The sequence below is a fragment of the Platichthys flesus genome, chromosome 9 (genome assembly GCF_949316205.1).
Source record: "Platichthys flesus chromosome 9, fPlaFle2.1, whole genome shotgun sequence".
Taxonomy (NCBI): Eukaryota; Metazoa; Chordata; class Actinopteri; order Pleuronectiformes; family Pleuronectidae; genus Platichthys; species Platichthys flesus.
In genome coordinates, this window is record NC_084953.1 from 24,227,517 (window position 1) to 24,249,998 (window position 22,482).

General features: G+C 39.7%; 1 protein-coding gene across 1 annotated transcript in view; it reads right to left on the minus strand.

Annotated features, from left to right (window-relative positions):
- LOC133961268 (inactive N-acetylated-alpha-linked acidic dipeptidase-like protein 2) overlaps nt 1–22,482 on the minus strand; it is a 376,914-nt gene that overhangs the window by 197,812 nt on the left and 156,620 nt on the right. The window contains exon 7 of the mRNA XM_062396349.1: nt 18,418–18,550. Coding sequence (XP_062252333.1) covers nt 18,418–18,550 — 133 coding nt within the window. The remainder of the gene's footprint in view (nt 1–18,417; nt 18,551–22,482) is intronic.

The window sequence follows — 22,482 nt, forward strand, 5'->3', positions numbered from 1 at the left end:
CAAGTTGAAGCAAGTTGAAGAAAAGCCAGACTCGATGAGATTCCTGGGATTGTGGCTGCTTGGTTATTACAACAGGAAACGGTTACCAAATCTGTGTGGCAAAACCAGCACCATGGCCAATCTACACCAGCCCCCTAAAAAAGCCCAATACCCAGAGCTGGGAGTTAGAGTTCAGCATCAGAGAGCAAAACAGCACATGTTGTAAGTGGATTTGTGCATGTGTGTGGAGGGCTGGCCTTTTTGGGTGTATATTTTGTTTCAGCTTGATATTAATTTGGTAAATCAATTTTTTTAATTTAAAACATCCAATTGTATTTACAGATATAACTCATGTACATTTGCATGCAAAGTTGATCTACCCAACTACCAAACAAAACAAATCCAAGCCACAGCAGCATTTCAAAAGTAGCCTGCCACTGCAGACCTGTAAACCCTGCCACTGCAAGAACAGCGGGGGATGAGAAAGCTGAATGTTATTTCATAAGCAATGTTCAAGCCAGAGAGACGATCTTACATTCCCCCCTTAGAAAATGCAAACCAAACTCTCCACTGTCCATGCAACATTTTATAATCATAACTTCATAAAAGCTAATGGTGAGTCAGAGTATTACATCAAAAGATAGATAAATGGAACATAGTTATCTGAGGTCATTCATAATAAGACCCCTAAAAAAATAAACAGATTCTGCACTGCACAATTCATGTCTATGCCAGCGTTAAGCGCCAGTTCAGGAACCTCTATGTGCTCAGGCAAAGTTCAAAGCAGTGGATGGGTGCATAGTGACTTTAATTGTCAGGGACCTTCAAGTAGCATCAGTCTATTTATGAGCCATTCATCTTCTCTTAACCTTAAGCATTATCCCTCAAATGATTCTGTATAAATATTACTACATGGCAATGCAAGATATATAATTAACAATCCTCTCAACACCGCCTATAGTTTCAAAGTTGCCTCTGCATGTCAGCTTGGAGTAGCAACTGACTACTTCTTGCTTAAATGTGTTTCACATGTTTTCTGTACAATACTAACTTGTACAATCAGCAACTAAACATTCCTGTGTTAAGTGTTATGGAAAGTGAGTGGTAATATATTGAAAGACTGAAGAAGTTTTTCATTTTCAGATTTTGCACGTAGCTGGTCTTAAGTCAATGTTGATTCATTTCAGTTGTATTTTTAAGGTTGGTTATCAAGATAGTAATATTTATATACATTTGTGGGTACACAAGTAGCATTCAATCTGCTTGTTACAAACACAGATGGTCTGCTAGTGCACTTTCATTACAGGCATGAGTTGATCAAATGAGTCTGCACTGAAGTGTTCTTTCATAGTAACATGCAAATCCATCATTGTAATATAAATTCACCAAAGTGCAAGCTCACCTGGCTTGTAAAGGAAATGGCAGATGTCATTTTGGTTTATTACATATTACACCCAAAACTTATAAATGATTAATTAAATACCACCCTAATGAAGCATGTGTCTGTTGCTGCAAATTGTTGTTCCACTGTGAAACAAAAAAGTGATCTTAGTAACAGATAATTAATAAAAATAATAACGTTTATTTATCTTGCACCTTTCAAAGCCAGTGAAAAAAGGAAAAAAAAGAAGGTGAAATATATGAAACAGTTAAAAAGCAATTTGGCGATCAAACATACAGCAATATGGAGCGATACAGCCACATAAAATGTTAAAGATGAGAAAAGAGAAAAGTCAAGTTAATATAAAACATAAACATTTTTTTTAAATAGATGAAAGAATAAGAACTCAGAATCAGAACTAGGAGAAAGTACACCCATAAAAAATGTTGCTTGAAGAGAGATTTAAAAGAGGATAAAGTGATTGCTGGACGGATCTCCTCAGGGAGACTGTGAATTGGTGAGTAGAGCCTTCGCTGAGGACCTAAGGTTACAACCGAGCCAGATTGTGTTAAAAGATCAGAAAAAGCTACAAGTCTACAACGGGCGTTAAAAGTTAGCAATAAAATAATAGAAAATCCTCCCAATAATAAGTCTCAAGAATTCATTCCTCTGTTAAAAAGAACAAAAACAATTAGTAGAACAGCAGTGAGGTTTGCTTTTGTTTCTTAAACCCCTCAATTAAAAAAAAAGATTTATTTTTTCAAATCTCAGCCTGCAGGTCAGGTCAGTTGAAACTCATTTTTTATCTTACAAGGGGGGATATGGTCTAATACTTGGAAACAGGTATTATTAAAAACAGGAAAAAAATGATTTTGGTCAAGGTTGACTGAGGAAAGCGAAGCATCTATTAAATTAAATGAAGAGGAATAATAAAAACAGTGGGAGTATTTGTAATGGTAATTTTAACTGTGTGCTTTATCTTGTATGAAATGTGTTTCTACTACATGAACTTTCCTTTACCTTTTGTGCATGAACCTTCCTTAACCTTGTAAGAAACAAAGATGCTGATGCCACCAACAGAACTGGCATGGATCCAGTACTGACTGATATTTTATCTTAAAATTCTTAATTGATTTCTCTCATCGATAATTGCCACCACAGAATACAGGGTAGGACATCTTCTATAAAACATTTTTGGACCAAAGATGTGAAAACTGTGGTATTCGTGGTCAGACACAAACGTCCTTACATAATATATATTTTACTTGAATCGATAGATAGATAGATAGATTACTTTATTCATCACCGAAGGGAAATTAAGTCGTCATAGCAGCCGGTACATTTGAATTTATAATAGAATAAAATATAAAATATAAAATATTAAATATTGCGGTAGAAAGAATAAAAAAAGAAACACAAGATAAATATGTAAATCCCATGTGAGTACAGAACATCAAGGGTGTGGCCCTTGTTACTTGTAGGTCCTGTTACAGTCCTGGTTAAGTTAAACAAAATCTGAAGCTAAAACGTTATCCTTGACAGCAGAAATGTATGTTAAAATTTGCAAAGATCAGAACTCATAATTTACCATCATAATAGAGAGGAGTTCAGAGAATTGTTAGATAAAGCCTGAGACAGATTTTGGGGGTTTACAGATGAAAATGGACAGTGTGCCAAGTTGTCCTCCATACTGGAATACAATGACTCAAAAGAAGTAAAGTCGCCCTTGGAAATCAGGAAGCAGTTAAACATGTTATTATAAATTAATGTTTTCTCCCTCTGCTGGATAACTTGGGACAATTAATTAAAGAGAAATTGGTAGGCGATAATTATATCAGGTTTCTGATAAGATTAAAAAAGCAATCATGTCCTGACAAGTAAATTATTTGTTGGTGAGAGATCTTGTATTGATAAGACTTGAAGAAATTAAAACAAAGATTTTTTGACCCTTCTACAGTATGTGAGCTCTCATTACTTCCTACGTGAACTATCATTTAGTTTGTGAAGGGGGGAGCAACCACTGGGTCTGTGGCTCCGAGGAAGTGATGAGTGTCTGCTTTGAATAAGAGGGGGCGTGGAAGAACCACCTGTGGTTTATCATGGTCTAAGAAATCCAGTTCTGTTTCCGGAGCACTCTGACTGAGGGTGTAGTGACTGCGCAGGTGAGTGATGTGATGAGGGGGAGACCTTAGACATGGACGAAGGATTCCCTCCCGGCTTAGGGCAGGGAGGAACTCCAGAGCAACTGAGCACAGCCTCTTTCAGCCTCCTACTACGGTGTGAAAATGTTGCCTGTGAGGAGGGCCGCTGAGTCTGATTTCCACGGATCGTGTGGTACACAAGCCCTGATACCCACTGGAGGTAAAGGAAGGGTTGACAGTCCCTGTTTTCAGTAAGGTCTCCTGAGAGGGGGAATCCACTGCCACAGAGGTATCTGCTGGATGTATCAGAGACTCATCAGACAGAGGGCGCAGCAAATGGAGAGGTTAAGCTGAGGTGGTGAAGCAGCCCTGCCCTATTCTTTCTAATGACTGCACACCACAACCTCAGCCCAAGACAACAGGTAGTTTGGTGCTGAGCAGGATGAAAGACATGAACAGGTGGAGGGGTCACAGAAAACTGTGTCCGTAATTGCTGTGCTGAGTATTTTGTTCTGCTCATCAATAAAGCTGCTAATGAGAGTGTCTATTCAGCAGTTAAGCAGAAAGCTGATGGATGTCGTCCTTTAGGTCAGAGATCTCTTTATTTCCCTCCTTAATTGAAGCAAGGCATATATGGCATGATATTTGGCTAAATTAGCTACACAGCTAAGGAAGGCAGAAGTGATACTTGCAGGAGCAGGTAGTTGGCGTAACTTTCTGTAAATAGTAAAATACAGAAATCCACAAGACATAAATCCAATAATAGAAGCAAGCTTGAGAAGATTGTTTCCAAACTCTGTAAATATATATATATATAGTCTAATATAATACAGGGTCTACATCTGCAAGGGTCAGGTTAAGTACTGGCTGCATAATATATGTGATGGTATCCAGCTTAACCAGCAAAACCCTGCTCATGGACCAGCATTATTAATGTGACCATGTAACTGAGATCTGATGGCTGAGATCTGATTTCTTGCTGCAAAGATTTTGAGCTTGGATATTACTTAGTTGAGTATTAAAACAAAACGAAAACATGGTGTTGAGTGAGGACGGAGCTTTGTCTCAGAGTCAAGACAAAGCTTCTCTAATGGTTTTGGAACCATGCACTTAGATTGTTAAAGTAGAGCCATAGACATTTCAGCCAATGCCAACATTCATGAAGGAGGCACAGGTCCCAATCCTATCACGCAACAGCACTTTATGTTTATCAAACATAAACACACCCATTGCTGCATCTAAACCAAGTGTTACCATCGTTGATGAACCATTTTGATATTCCAACATAGTTTACCTGTTACAAAAACAGTCTTCCTTACATTAAGTCGAAGTCATCATGAATAAATACTGACACTGGAAGTAGAAAAAAGGATGTGAGTAAACATAATCTCAGGTTATTGCAGAAAATGTACTGCCCATTACTCTTGATAGAGTTGCCAAATAAAAAGAAGGGAGCGATCCAGTTTTAAGAAATCAATGTTTTGCATAATGAAAAGTTTGGTTTACAGCACAGAAACACTTTTATTCTTCCTTCAACCTCAACAATTGGAGCGGAGATACTTTAATCACACACTGACACCCTACAGAGGACCCACTGCTGCTCCATTGCTGTGTTAACATTACCCTTGCTATGATTGTCCGTTTAAAGGGAAAATGGTGTCTTGTAGCAACCTTGTATTTAAATCAATATGCTAATGAATCCATTTTTCATTCATTGAGCTCATTTGAATCCAGCCGAGGTTTCTAAATAACCCAAGGGACACATTGAAAAGACCCACCTGTCCACCGGTTCAGAAATGAACACAGACAAGTAGTTTGAGAATTCTCTGTTTGGCTACACCAGAGGAGCGCAGGGAATGAGGTGCTGCATGTTAAAGGTTAACACAATTTATGCAATCTTCGCCTTGCACACAACCAGTGGTGTATAATATCATAGAGGACAGGTACACAAAGCAAGCACAAACTGATGAACAGCAGTTCTCATTTGTTAATCACAAACCCCACACATGGCAGCCACATTCAAAGGAGAGAGGACATTGCCTCACCAGCAGGGGCAACAACTTGGCAAAAGAAATTAGCTCTATGAGAAGAAAAGATGCCAGAAACAATTACTTCTTTTTTTTTTTTACCCCACAAAGGGAAAACAGAGGGTCTATTTCCCTCTTGTGTTCTGCTCTCACATAAATCTGGAGTATGGCTTGCTTATCAGGCAGATTGACATACTGTGTTAATGGAAGGAAACAAGTCCAAAATCAGCATCTGCGCCACTAACCCTGAACCCTGCTGATAGATGTGAACAGAATCACAGTACAAATTATATTATTTCCCTATGTAGCAGTCCAGACCATAGATATATATAAACACTAGATGTCTCGTCCGCGTTGCCGGCCAATGGATTCAAACGTCCGCACATGGCTGCCATCTTGCCACAGGCAGCTTGCTCACCCATAACATTGTGTTGATAGTGGAACATGTACTTTTTAATTAACTATAACTTGTTCAATTCTCAACCGATTTTTAAACGGATTGGTTTGTTATAAACGCTGGAGATGTAGTTATGATACTTATTAATAATTATGTTATGTTCTTAAAAATAGGTACAAGATTTCCCTCTACAAATGAGATGTATACTTATGAATAATTATAACCATGGGTTTTCATATGGAAATATCATTAAACAGAACAGATAGGGGCAATAAATACACACATCCACAAGGTTTTTATGTTAAATCATATAGGCTACTAAAACTCAACATACAGAATGGCAACATTCTGTATGTATATTTTTATAATAGCAATATTATATTACAATATTACTAATATAATAAAATAATTTGAATTATCACATGTTTAGTTTAAACAAGTAATAATTCAAATTATTGTATTATATTAGTAACATTCTTTTTATAAAAATGACATTTATATGCAGTAAAAAAAAGGTGTGAGATTTCCATTTACAAATATACATAAAGAAATGCTGCATGTTGAAAATTCCAACCCTCTAGAGAGAACTAGACTACTGTGGAGGTATAAAGATGGAGGACCGACATGAAAAATTACTCAAAAAACAGTGAAATCAATACAAATCTATAATATTTACTAACCTCTGAAGAGGCTGGTGATATGATAATGGTGATTCTTAGGTGAGTCGCATCGACTTTGTGAACGTTATTTTTTCTATTTCCGGTCTGACTGAGACGTTGATTGTACCGGCTGTGGTGATCGGATATTGAAATGGTTTACATCAGTGAAATCAGAAAAATCATTTAAACTGACTAGTTTGCATCCCTGACCTTAAATGTTACACAGAATTGAGGCCTGGGGATAAGAGTCAAAGACAGATGGGGGTCAGTTGCAGCCGGGAGGAAGCTGGTCTTGTCCACTGGCAATAAAGTCAGCAATTTCCTGTAGAAATCATAATGCAAGATGTTTTTTAAAAAACAACCCGATTTTAAATCATGTGAAACCTCATTTAAATCATTTGCAGCTTAAGTTATATTGCAAAGAAAGAACAATTCTGCCTCTCCCATAAATGTAAAATTACTCGGTACTAGCCTAGCCGTGGTACACAACTAAGCTGCATGATTAAGTCATTTTTCGGAGAGAAAAGCTGCGATTTCAACATGTTCAAGCATCCAGAATTATAACCACGTTAATAACGTTTGTAAGAAACCAAACCATTTGTAAATCGGTCAAGATTTCAGCGAGATAAGAGTATAAGTGTTTGAGCAGATCACTGACCCTACCTCAGGTACCACAGATCCTTCCAGAAAGCCTGCCTGTGGCAAGATGGCCGCCAGTGATGACGTTCTAGACTCCGCCGGAAGACATCTAGTCTTTATATATATCTATGGTCCAGACCATCTACATTACTCCCAACCAGTCTCACTTTTAAAGCTCAGATGTAGATAGGGCTTCATTTAGACTGATTGTCACACTTCATTATTCATTTTCAGTGCAACCTCAATAGACAACACTGGGCTGTCCAGCTAAATAAAAGTTGAACTCAGCTCAACCTGTGCAACAACACAATGTCACATCATTCAGCAAGACACTACACTGGTGCTTCAAATATGTGTCACCATATACTCCTAGTGGAAGGCATTGCATAATGAACATAATGAAATATACATTTTCTCTCTCTCTCTCTCTCTCTCTATCTCTCTCTCTCTCGTTCTCTCTCTCTCGTTCTCTCTCTCTCTCTCTCTCTCTCTCTCTCTCTCTCTCTCTCTCTCTCTCTCTCTCTCTCTCTCTCTCTCTCTCTCTCTCTCTCTCTCTCTCTCTCTCTCTCTCTCTCTCTCTCTATATATATGTATGTATTTGTATGTCAAGAGGAATTACTGCTGCTTGCTTTCCAATGTCAAAACTTGTGTTAGGCAAAGTCTTATAGGGGTGGACAATGCCACACAATTTAGTTTGGAGCTTTACTATCCCTGCACACAGAAAGTACCAGTGAAGCATTGAGGCAAATAGTGGCAAAATATATTTGTCAAATCACACCAATGAACAAAATGAGTAACAGACCACCAGTGGGGTAGTTTAGAGATAAGCAATGCAACTGATATATTTAAATAAAGCAGAAAATAATAGTTTGCACAAATGGGCATTTTTACTGTTCTCTTCTAATTATTAAACACATGCATGTAAAAGGAAAAGACTGTTTTTAAGGTGATCTCTGGGCAAATGTGCACAACTGCAACAGAGAAGCGCTTATGAGAGTGTTTGTATTTCCAAGATGTGATCCAACACAAGATTGATTCATCGTATCAGAAGTGATACTGATTGAATTGTGCTCACTGATGTTTTTGGAGATCACTGATTCAACCTCACAGGATTTCGGGTATGCAGTGAACCAACAACTTACCCTCCTTCCTTGTGAGAGGCTCTGGACATTCCTTTGACTTTCTCCTGCCAGCCCCAGAGTATCAACTCCAGGGAGTGTCAAAATGAGCCCTTATTTGAACACAGCAGGCGAGCCTCCAGAGGAGAAGGTAAAAGGCAAATTCTGGAAAAGTCAGGACCTGATTGTCCGGACAATCCTAAAACATAAATTCATGGAAGCTTTTTATTGGGCAGTTTTAATCTAATGATGTGTTGTCTAATCCCATATTCTATAAGGTGTCCCTGTTTTTACTTCATTTACTTTACAACTGCTAACAAATCTTTTTATGGGTTAAAGCAAACAAAACCATAATTTGAGTCAGAAGTGACTGGGATAAGCTGAGATTTCAGTTGGCTTTTTTTTAAGCTTTATACCAAGTGTCGAGACAGTTATGGGGCTAGAAAGGATATGAAGGGGTGGTATCTCTCCGAAGAACAACAGAATGCTACACCAGCATGGTGCACGTCAGACGAGATGAATGCTGGAGCAACAAGGAATAAACCTGACAGCGAACACCTGCCGATGGTATCTAAGCAAACACTGCAGGCTCCGCAGGAATATGCACACTACTTGATTCTTCTCTCTTGTCATCCATGCAGCACTGCATGTGACACTCAAGACACACACATGAATTTGAATCCCCCCCCACAAAACACACTCAAGAAATACCAGGAAGCAGGCAAACATACACACACTTTTTTGATCTCACTGAGTTTCTTTCTGAAGGCAAAAGCACAGTCGGATTCTCCTGCAATGGCTACAGAGAGAACCAACCCACAGCTACACACTTACATACTGCATACATACATATATATATAAAACACTACATAACGAAATTGGGAAAGACGTACGTGTGAGACGGGAGAGGCTTTGATTTGCTGTGGCTGTCTCAGCAGGTAGGGTATTACAGCACGGCAGTGATACAACGCTACAAGGAACAGTCAAATTAACAAGCTGAAGAAGGAGGAGGATGGAGGAGGAGGAGAGAGGGAGACATCAAAGTCCAAACAATAAACTGAGAGGATGGGAAATTCTGGGGAACATTAAACAGAGCCCTGGCAAACAGTGGAATCACATTCCCTCTAAAAAAGCTCCTCCTGTGGCAGCGTTGCAACTGAGGAGCACTCCTGACAGCTTCATGTGTCTTATTTTTTAAAAGAGAGGCGCTGTTGTCGCATCTGAGAACTGAGCCTGTTATGAAGCTCTTAAGACACCAATGCCCTGAGTGGTGAAAGCATTTCCAGCCTGGCGGAGCAGGTGTAAGGCAACAGATAGACAAGAACAGTGGGACCTGCCACAGTTCTCACAGTAAGTGCACATGAAGTGTGGAAAAATGGCCTACATTTGAGTAAATTACGAGTTGTTGTTGTTTTGCTACTGTGTGTATGTGGAGTGCAAGCTGGAGAAAATCAAAAGTCTCAGTGTATTAAATTCCTGTCTTGCTCTCTGCATTGCCACCAGATGTAGTGATGCTCCTTTAAATGTACAGCATGTGTCCGATGAGCCAGACTTTAAACAACACTGTGCTGCTGCTGCCACACTAAAGAATGGATTCAATGTTTCTTAAATGTCATTCTCATTGTTATACAACACGTTGAAGACAACCCAGCAAATCTTGTAAATGAGAACTCTAGGTATCTACACCAAAATGTATGTTGGAAATGCTATCGCAACTAGTTTACTGATAATAAGTTAATGAATATGTAAATCATTTTTGTATTTCGCAAGTTGCAAGTACGTTGATACAAATGATGTTGTTTCTTTTGCATTATATTTACTCTTAATTTACAGAATTAATTTCCTGTGAATGCAACAACGGTTTTTCTGGTTTGGCTTAGACAGTTAGGAACTTCAGGTCAGGGTAAGATCGATGTCGATTCATGAAAATATGAATGCAGTTAGTTCAATGATGAATGATGAACATCGATTCTAGGACATGTTCTTTTACAAGATAATGCTGCCAATAGAGGAAGGCCGCTTACTGTTAGAGGTCATTAGCCGTGGTTTTGTGGGTTTTAGTCTGGAAACAGTTAGGTGTTAATGGTATAAGAGTGTGTTCACATTTTGCCTGTGAAAAAAGGAACAAAATATAAAAAAGTAAGTGACTGTATCTATAACTTTTTTCATATGAAATACAAAGTGGTCAAAGACGATATCCATATCATTTACCAGAGGTAACACTGTCTTCAATATTACAAGAATCAGATGCACTGCACATGTTTTGTACATATAGAGAGACTCATTACACCTGTCTTAAATGAAAGATATTTTGTATGAACCTACGTGATGAAATAGAAATGTCCTATGTGACTAAATAATTTGTGAGTGCCTTGGTTTTGTAACATTCATACAGAAACACAAGTGTGCTATGCATCACAAACTGCATAGTATTAGAAAGGGATAAGTTTATCTCTGCACAAGTAAATAATGATAGTTATGTTATTCGGGTGAAAAATACTTCCCTCCTCTTGTATCTCTGTCATGTCAGTACCATACAACCGATATCTGTAAGGACAATGATTTTTACAAAGACGGGAGGAAATTGCAGCGGTGGGAATAACTTGCATATTCTGTATTCTATAAAATGAACCATTTTCCAGATTTAAACAGCATCAGCAAGAGATGTGATTCTCATGAAGCCAGATGACAGATGTGACAATGTTGGCCTCATTCTTTTTCCTCTCATGGGCATTACGTTGACACTAGGGAGGAATCTGCATCCAGTGCACTCACGTTGAGGGAAATGTAAACTCCAGACGTGCAAAATGACACAAAAGATAATGGTCTTCCTGGAAAAAATGAATCAATGAACAATGACAAAAACATAAAAATACTGGCTACTGGCCCATTGCCGATAAAAATAAAGAAATATACAGAAAGCCATTTTCAGCACTTAACTGTCTGCTTATTGTAGAATGTTCATTTTATAAGCGTTATATTCTACTTTATGAACCGATATCTGACTTTGGATACCACTCAGAAATCTAGAATTACACATATTATTCAGTGATGGTGGCTGATAAGTGAAGTAACCGACAACAAAATTGTGCGAGCACTGACAAGACCAGCTCTATGTGGAAGCTTAGAGTCTGTTTGGAATGCTGGACAGGATTATTTCCAATAAAGTTACAGATTGGCAAAGAGCTTCGACTGCCGTGTTAGCAGCTCCTATGGAAGGTATCAAAAATGTACCAAGAGAAAACATGTATTGACTTTGGATTGTAAGACACAGAAATGGTGAGGCGCCGTGCAAGGTGACAGCCTGTTACAGCAGCTCCCGTTGTGTTTTCTTGAATTTGCGCCCTCTTTTTGTGTGTCTGTAGGAGGAGGTGGACTCAGGAGGCCACTGAGGCATTGCAGGACTCCTTCCAGTCTACTGATGTGCTTTGTGGGCCACATGGGGAGGACATCAACAGCATGTCTGACTGCATCACAGAATACATTCTATTCTGTGAACAAACCACCTAACCGGCCCAGTCTATACGCTGCTATCCCAACAATAAGGCAGGGATCATCACTGAGGCTAAAAGTTCTTCTTAACAAGAAGAAAAAAGCTTTCAGGTCCGAGGGTAGGGAATAACTGAGGGTCATACACAGTGACCTGAGGAGAAAGCTCAGGTAGTGCAAGGACTCCTGTATGATGTGTGGACTGGAATGAGAGAAATGACTGGGTTAAAGACGGGAGACAGACAGCCAGGAGACGAAAAGAGCTGCATTTGTTCTTGGGGAAGCAGAATCGGAGTCGGTGACACCAACAGACTTACAGTTTTTTCCTATCGTTTTCGGTCATGTACCCATACTATGGTCACTTTTCCCTATCACTTAACACAGTGGGCTTTAGAGACACACACCTCTGCATATCTCTTAACCTTTGGTGCAAAATGCACTACAACAACCACACCACAAACAATGCTGCCATAACTTAACACATGTTTCCTCTCAGAACACTGTGACCTAAAAAACACTTCTTGAAGCATTGCCAATTGCATATATAAAATGTTGCTGTGTCCTCCAGTTTGGCATAGATTTCCTGTAGTGTTGCATTGAAAAAAAGAGAAAAAACACAGACAAACACTTCTTTGGACTACAGTAATAAAGGTTGTAATATTACAGTATGACCATCCAAGCCAAGTATCTGCTGACAGTGTTCATATGTCGGTTTACCTCCCACAAAAGATGTCACAATTGAGTGTGGTAAATGTACTGTAATTGTAAATACAGTCAATACTGTAAGTGTTTTATGAGAAACTGAGAATAACAATTTTCAGTTTTTGTAATGCAAATTACATACAGTAAGTACGTAATATATGATCCAGAAACAAATCACAAACACAACAGTTTTTTTCACTGTGCTTTACTTTTTGGAGATTTTGTCACAGTGCAAGTGTTACACAAAACAGAAAATACATTACAAAGTCAAAAAATGTGTTCTAACAAAAATTTGGCTAATCCCTCCTATCCTCTGCATTTGGCCACAAATTTTCATCTACGTCGCAACGTATGGTTTCTCTTGCCATACAACGTGGATAAAATCTTTTGGAATGCCTTATCCAGGCCTGGATATCTTCTGGGGCTATGTCCATACACCCAGCAGCCATTGCCTCTAATAGGGACATCTGGTCCTGAGGGCGGTGGTCATAGACCTTCCATCTCCACGCCGAAAAGAATTCCTCGATGGGGTTGAGGAAAGGAGAGTAAGGCGGAAGGAAAAGTGACATCATCCTAGGATGCGCCGCAAACCACCCTGTGACCACATTGTCCCATACAATTACATACGTTGGTAGATTCTGCCTGTCTACCTCTCTTGCTGTGAGCCTTTCGTAAAGCTCATCTATGAAGGCAATTAGGCGTTCGGTGTTGTATGGGCCTATGCTGGCCTTCTGCAGCTGCAGTCCATCGTTCGAAATTGCTGCGCACATGGTGATGTTCGCACCCCTCTGGCCTAGAACATCTATCGTGGCCCTTTTCCCAATCAGGTTCCTTCCACTGCGACGTGTTTTTGTGTAGAATACACAAGATACCATAAGACAAAAATGGCATAGCTTACAGTTTTGTGCAAAATCACAATCAACATGACAGTGTGTCCTGTGTTCAGTCTTACCTGGACGTATTGGTACCGGAGTTCCTTTATCCGCTCAGAGTTCCTCTCGAAGGGGACAGTGTAAAGCTGCTTCATTAGAATTTGGTGCTTTTTCAGCACTCTGGCGATGGTCGTGGTGCCAACATTCTCAATGTTGGCAAATACACCAATGTCTGCGATGATGTTTGCACAAATTTCTCTTAGCCTTATACTATTGTTAGCAATAACCATTTGCACTATTGCATTTTCTTGTGGCAAAGTGAATTTTCTTCCCCTTCCACCTGAGTGGGGCAACCGTTGGGTCCTACAATAGTGAGTCAGACACAAATGCACTGATACGTCAGGAGAGTTTTAAAGACCTGGGTAGGTCTTTAGCTGAAATGACCACCAGGTGTTTTGCATTGCAAAACTTATCCTCTGTGTTTTGTACAGATCATTGTATGTAGTACGTAAAAAAAGTAATTCCATGCCAATTCACCAAGAACTATGGTGCACATCTAAATTACTGTAAAATAAAATAAATAAACTATAAACTAAATATTTTTTCTTATTCAAACATGTAACTTCATTTGTCTGTCCAAATGCAGCATCTTTCCATCTACAGTGATCTAAATTACTGATAAGTTAGGTTTTGAACAGAAAGTTCACTGTTTTGAACAGAGTATCTAAAAATTGGTAAAATATGCTGTAGTTCCACAGCGATTTGCCGGTAGTGAACATTGACTGGGGCAGGTATCCATGAAATTTGGAAGAAGGCGTCATTGCCAGCATTTGTATCTTAGCATAGGGGCAAGTAACCACAGTTTGGTTCACATGGTCTACTGGTATGCTCACTGTGTGAAGTGTTTAGGGAATGTGAACATGGTTTAGGTAAATTGCCTAAAACGATAGGAAAAAACTGTAAGATGCTGATTCAGAAGTCTGGCTCCGTCATTGTCTGCCAACCGGAATTTTTGAAGTGGTGGTGGAAAGGAGTGCAAGTGGTGGTGGAGAGGAGAGCTTTGAACGAACTGTTATCCATCATCCTCCCCACCGCCTTGTGGACAGACAGTGGAGCACTTTTTCCAACAGACTGGATTAGCTCTGCTGCCGCAAGGAGAGATACAGGAAATATTTCCTGCCCACAGCAATAAGGTGAAAGGTGAACTCTCAAAGGTAAACTCTCAAAATATATAGTATACAAAACTATAGTTTCTGTCCATCTAGCTATCTATCTATATGTAATCAAAGTATAACATACAGTTTGTAATGCACTGTATATATAAATGTTAATTGTTCTCTTTATGTTAGAGCCCATATAACTGCAATTTTACATTTCAAAGATGTAATCTGAAAAAACAGCCGACCGTAAGCCGGTGCGTTAGTAGACATTTTGGTTTGGCTACACTCGGAATACTGTAAGAACTCCTTTCTATTCTTCTTTTTCTTTGTTTCCATGCAATATCCTACAGCCACAAACTAGAATTCATACTGTTGTGTTTTGCTAATTGGTGCCGATGCATTTAGGGAAAAGTTGCAGACTTTGGAGGAATGGACTCAAGACTGTAGTTCAACTGTGTGACAGTCTGACTATGGCAAGTTACATTTCGGTTGTGTCACAAATTCATCCAAGTGTGTCTGGAACTTCTGATTGCTCCTCGCTAAAAATGCATGAAACTCAGTCAAAGTCAGTGGCTTTACGCGTTGGGACTGAACCCACCATAACACAGTGTACAGAGGGTAACGAGTAAACAGTAAAGCGGATGTGAATTGAGTTGAACTACATACATTTCCCCAGAAACCCCCTTGGTTTGGTCTGATCTGAATGTCAAGGCAAATTCTACCACTGACATTATTACAAGCAGTCAGAGGGAAGCACTGGATTTTTTAATTAAAGGTGATATATTATGCCCATTTCACCACAGTTGTTATGGCTCCTTGGGGTCTTAATGAAATGTCTGTAACATATTTTGGTCAAAATACCACAAGGATCATTTAAAACAGCACCCTTTTTACCCTGTCTAAAACAGCCTTCCTCAGATTGACCTGTTTTGAGTGCAAACAGCTGTTTTAAATTATACCTGCTGTTTCAACCAGCTGACACAAACAGAAGTAACGACTCGGGTTAGCCTCCGATTGCATTGTTTTCTATTAATATGTGCTGCGTCTACCAGGGAGAAACACAGACACACAAGCTACGACTCCGAGAGCATTATTCCTCCACTCCGGACCTGAAATGGGATCTCTCCCCCCACCTCCCAGTCCGATGCTTCCCGGCTGGGGTTCCACATGCAATACTGCTGTAAATATGTTGACAAACAGCCATTCCAGAAAGTGCTGCAACTTTAAACACAAAAGTTTAAATGGCTATGCCATGTAGACCGACTATTACATCAATTCTGGTCGTATTCCCATTCGACGCACTCTATCGTATAGTTTCTTACATAGAGGAACCACAACAAATCGCAGGAGTTTTTTTCCCGAGTTTTTGGGACGGTTAACCTGCCAGATACCCCCATTAACGTGTAGAAGCACTACAAAAGTGGATTTTTCATAATATGTCCCCTTTAATTGAAATGCTACTGCAGAAAAATTGATAAATCCCATGACCTCTTTTCTTTATTTCATTTGAATATGCTTAGTTGTTAGCCTGCACCTCATGCTGCAGTTACATAATTCGTACTGAAGAATTTTTCAGGATTAATAAAGAGATTTAACCAAGGCAGTTTCTGGCAGTAGAACAAAGTACGCTTGATATGAGTAATGAGGTGTCCTTTTACATTTTCTGTTCTTCTGAGCTGTTTTAGCACCGGGGACCTGAGAGCAGTGCGATTGGTGAGAGACCAGACAGCCAGCATCTGTCTCGCTCTCTTCCACTTAAATACAGACACACTCACACTCATGCAGCAGTCCAGACATCTGGTGGGGCTCTACTGGGTCTTGCTACTGTGGTACTGGGACTCTTACACGGACTAAAGATACTTCAGTGGTAATGACACGTCCCCACTGGCCAGACCGGGCAGAAAAACAGGAAGTGGGGACAAGACTGAGGGTCGGGGAGGTCATCCATCATGGGAGAGTGATTTAAATACAGTAGAAAAGACACAGAGATACAGAGATATATGATGTCCTCTGCCTGAGGCCAAGGTAAGACAAGTGAGTACGTTTCAATCTCTAAACTCCAAAGCGATAGTACTTGAACTGATCTGTACTTAAACTAATAGAAATAGTAAAATTCAATATCCTTAGAGGTACAAGCTATGATTAATCACATTTTTGGGGAATCCTAAAATCTTGCTTGAAAAATATTACATGTACAGCTTTGATTTAAATAAAAATTCCTGTCTCGGGTTTAAAAAGCTAATATCTCTGTGTTAATGTAAAGAAAAAGGAATGTGTATTTAGGCTGTTTTAGAACTGATTAAGATCAGATCCATTTATTCATCCCAAACACATGTACAGACATGCAAAGGCACACTCATGGGTAGGGAAATTTAATCTCTGCTTTTGACCCATCTGGTGCAGGACACAGCGACCATGTACGGCGCTCGGGGAGCAGATGTTGGGGGAGTAAGGTGCCTTGCTCAGGGGCACTAGACAGGGTAGGGAGACTCTTGGATTTTTGGACAGATCAATCCAGGTTCGTCTTTTGTTGTCTCTCCATGGAGTAAAACCAGAGACGAACCAGAGACCTTTTCTGCCCATAGTCCAAGTTTCTGCCACTAAACCACCGCCTCTCCTGGGGACTGCATATAATCAGACGCTGTAAGAAATGAACTGATCTGCTTTCTGGATATATTTTTTTGAGATGCCAACACTCTTCATAGATTCACACTGTACATCTTAACCATATCACCAACTTACACTTAAACAGTAGTTTCAGAAAGTAATTTTACAATGTGTCCACATTATTGTGTTGTAGATTGTTTCAACAACTAAAAATGTACCCCTTCAATCTATTCTCAATAACCCAAAATGACAAATCAAAACATTCATTAATTGTGTAAGGAAGTAATCATTGACGTTTTTTAATTAACATAAGTGGTCAGTCCCTTTGCTCTGGGACTCTAAAGTGAGGTCAGATGGCTTTCATTTTTCTTGAGGTGTGTCCAGCGTTCACCTGTACCTGCAAATTGAATTGACTGGACATATACTGCCACAATCCACACAGTGTGCCAGGACGAAAACCAATACATGAAGTCCTAGGAACTCTCTGTCAACCTCTATGATGAATTTGATGCAAATCCAACATCAGAAAAGAATAAAACCACTTCTAAAGGTCTTAGAGCTCCCGCTAGCGCAGAGGCCTAAATATATGTGAAATGGAAAAGGTTTGGAACCATCAGGACTCTTTGTAGAGTTCAACATTTGACCAAACTATTTATCAAAGCAGCAAGAAGTCTCTTGGTCAGCGGGGTGAATAGGAACTATTGGTATGACGCAAGGTAACTTAAAAGCACCTCAAACTGCAGCCTGCAAAATGAACATGACGTTGACTGAATACATCTCTTAAACTTATTCAAGAGTCTTTTTAGCTCCTCCTGTGTATGTGTGTTGAAGATGTGGTTCCCCCTTGGTGTTCTGTGCAAAGGGTTGGGGGTGCATGGTGCTGGCTTTGCTATTGCAGGTCATTTGCTGAGAATGAACTCCAGATGAACTGAGAGCCAAGTCTCAGTAATATAAGAATTGCGCAGTGGTAAACTCGGCGTATTTCATCACTGTGGTAAATAGAGTTTCTCGGTTACACACGTGCATTTGTTCACAAGCAAAAATAACCATGGAGGCTGACAAGGCAGAGGAATGTTACAGGATTTAACACAACTTTAATAGAAGGTTTTAATAGTTGTCACAACGGAGATGAAAATTAAACCACATTTTAACAATCTCTAGCATTAGTTATGATTTTTCACATGTGTTGCCCTAATACAAATGAAAAGACAAAAAACAAATTGGTCATCCAAATTCAATCACTCACCAATGGCAGGATTTCCTCCGGGGTTGAGGGTGACTCTGAACGCTTGATTCCAGGTGTGGCGGCCGGGGGGGGCGTCGCAGGGGTCAACGTAAAGCAGGGCACCCCCAAAACCCAGCTCAGAGAGGAGGGACAGCTGGACATCAACAAAGAGACACATGGGACAAGAAAACACCAAATAAAGAGAGTGGACATCACACAAATGCACAAAAAGGGATTGCTCCATCGTAGCCAGTCATTGTTCGCAGGAAACAGCAGCAATCAAACCAGTGAAAAGACCCTGGAGTTTTTGAAATACATTTTCAACTGAGAGCATTTGATTGTTTTTCTGCCACAATACAACTGTCATGAAGGGAGGAATGTATTGCAGAACTCTCATTATAGAGTGAGTCCGTCTTTACAGATGTTCCTCATTGTCTATACGTTTATACAGGGAGTGTGCAGTGTTTGCTCTTTGTCTGTATGTTGGTGCACTAGTAAAAACAATAATGACATGACTTCTGACTTTGTTTTGGTTTTCCTCCTGATGAATATACTGCTTTGCTGTTTATTAAGCTGCTTCATTTAGAAACAGTCGAGGGGAGATTGTGAGTGGGAGGACGAGTGCTGCAGCTGCTCTGTGCAGAACTGAATTTCACTGTTGTCCATATAGGAGATGTAGCGTCCTTGTTTTTTATGAGCATGGATGACCATTATTGAATATGTGACACCAGCCATGGTCATTCCCCTCTCATAACAACTGTCCTTCACTTGGAAACAGACAGATATACACACACACACAAGCAAAATTAAACACTGATGTAAATATGTCCATGCACATGAATCACAGGCACTATGCTTTGCAAACTTGAGTTCATCAGAACTTACAGGTGACAAATTAAAGCAAAAACCAGCTTAGTGTCTTAGAAAGGCGTCAAATATCATAGTAAGTGTACTTCAAGAAAAAAACTGCTTTGACCAGAATACAAATGCCTAATTCGCAGTATAAAGTTCACTCAGAAAAACTTCATATTGATTTGCTTTCTCGAAGGAGACAAGTGGACGCAAACCATAGTAAGAAAACCGCCGCCCACTGCATAACAGAACCACTGATCCCCTCACAGAGGGGGTCAAACATTCAGGTCCTCATGTTTCTCTTAGTGCACGTCACATAAGCACTCACCCACTTGTGAAGAATATGGTGAAGGATGACTCATTTGACCATATCACTCTATCACTTCCCACATCTGTGTGGACTGGTGCTTACGTTTTCTTGCATTCATCTTTGTGATGAGGGGTTTATGCCCTGCAGCTCCACCTTAACACTCCTCTTCTCTATGTGGTTGTCAGAGGACTCTTCTTGCTGACACAGTCTCTTCATGTCCTGCACTGACATTTTTCAGTATCCTGGGATGGAGGTTACAAATCACACCAATGCACGGGCATGAGGGCCTTCAGCTGTGCGCTGTCGACCACAACTTCAGACCCTGTGTACTGACGTCTTGCCCAGAGATCCAACTGCAGGTGTCCCTGTAGCCGCTGAGCCTTTGTGACTGAAGGTCCTGCCGTCCGTGTCTCAACGATGACCCCATTTCTTTCTCTTGCCATCTTTATACAAAATGTGAATCAACTGTTCTTGCCATTTTCATACATACCATGGAGGACGATGTCGTATTAATTTCTTAACTGTACCGTGCAGTGCCTTTTTGTGGAACAATATGTGTTTCTCCACTTGTTTACTATTTTCTTTAAATTTGTCTGCCTGTCTGTGGTAAGATAGGACACACACACACGACTGACATTCACATATTGCATAGTTACAAGCATGAGGCAATGCACTTGCCTCATGTTGCCTGACAATATGCAGTAATTAGCTCACATTGTGATTCTACTCCGCCTCAAATGAGTTGATATGAATGGAGCTAAGAGATTTCAGCTACTTGCTCAAAACATGTGTTACACGTGTGTGTGTGTGTCAAATATGAACTGTGTGTGTGTGTGTGCAGCAGCGGGCCTGCAGTCACCGTCACACACTCATTAGTGAGAGTAAAAGGCTCATCAATCATTCTTCCCCACTTACATGTAAAGGACAATCATTTCTCTCAGCTGCTGACACACGGGGACATTCTGAAGCACACATGATCAAATTTGTCACAAAATGTGGGCGAGGGGGAAAAATGGGTCAGCAGCCTGTTACTAGAAGGGTCCCATGTGACGCCAGTCAATATCTGTTGTAATGGATTTTTAAAAGGCTTGCAGTGTAAATGTAAATTCAGTAAGATAACCTCCTCTTTAAACATTTTCTCGACTTTTTTCCTGGTAACCTCCATTTACTCCTGTTATGGCTCATTAGCGGCTATTTTTCTTCAACTTCACATTCACAAGTAGATTAAAATCCGATGAATAAAGCAAAGGAAAAAGCTAAAAATATAACAATCAGCCAGAACATTAAAACTAGGAATTGGTTTCGCTTAGCTTTCTCGGTTAATGATTTGATGATTTTCTAGTCATTAAAGAGACTGGATTTGTTAAAGAATAAAGGTTCAATTTGTGACCTGAAGTGAGACATAAGATAACTTTGAGTAAAAAACTTCCCAACACAATGGCCATATGACTTTGGTTCACAGACCTTTTAGTTGCAACTGACCACAACATGTCCACTGCAGGGTGATTTATTATAATGCTTTTGTATTTCATGTGTAAGTTTTTTTTTGAGTGATTTTTTCCCCCAGAATTTTTTGACCATGTTAGCTCATTAGTTTACGGTTGTATTTCCTTTCTCTCTCTCTCCTCCTCCCACATTAGCTTTACAGGTTAAATCAGCATGACTGGTCTCCACCTATGAATGGCCATGTTTTCTGTTTTGTCTTGATTAGCTGCTTGTTCAGAGGTATGTGGAGAAAGGTTGAGAATAATATGTGAGTTTTGGGTACCCTGTACAGTTTCGGCCCACCTGAGTTATTGTTATCCAGACACACCATGTTATTGGAAGGTGCCTCCCCCCCATGTATTTGTTATGTTTCTGAAGACAGGTAAAACAAAAATTGGGGGTTTTGTTTTCATTGAAGGGTGGCAGTCAGGCCTGGTTTTGTTATATCAATTTTGTTTGGCACAACCACATGGTCACCTTTTTGCTCCACATTTCTTTTGTGTGAACCTTTTGACTCCAGTTCATACACAGACAGGCAGCTTTTTCGCTTTTACTTTGACTCCCTGAATTGGATTGTTGGGTTTCTGTCTGCAGCTGCCCCCCAGACGTATCCAGGAGACGTAACGTGTTAATACAGACAAGCGGTGGTGCTTAAATCGGAAATATTGATTATTAGACAAACATCGTATATATTTTAAATAACCCTCTCAAATGATTTTGGTTTATTTGTAGTTTAAAGTATCAAAACATCAAAGGTAAGATGTCAATGGTAGAAAATATATGATTCACCTTCCAAAATTACAATTTTGCACAGTATCACACTTTATATTACTTTTGTATGTTTAAATGTATTTAGTGAGCTAACATGTAATTATGTTAAAAGCCACTTACAGTAGACATTTCCATTTCTCATCTCACACAAGACCTTACCCCAAGAGTATGTATTCAGGTTTGCATAATTGAATTACTTTTAATTTAGTGGAAACTGCAGATAAATGAATCCATAATTAACATGAAAGTAGATATTTATGTTTTGATTAACTGGATAGGAATTTATATTTTCCCTGCCATCTTCTAATTGACGGGGAAAAAAACAGCTTGGAGCAGAATGTGGCACACATCCAAGCAGAAAGAGGAAGAATCAATCAATGCGTTGGTAATGCTATTTCTTATGAAGGCAAATGGATTCAGACATCTTTGCGCTGAATATGTTCAGACGCAGGAGCCAGGTATGATAAATTTACGGCAAATTTAATATAAAGAATTAGTAGTGCATGACTAGACATGAAATATGCCCTTTTCAGGTGGCTTTGCAGTCAGCTGCAGTTTCTTCAAAGGCCAAAGAGCCATGCCTGCCTGGTTGCAAGTGCATTCAAATACCTGAGATCATTTTTGGAAACTTAGTTTTAAAAAAACCTTTATTATAGCGAAATCTGGGT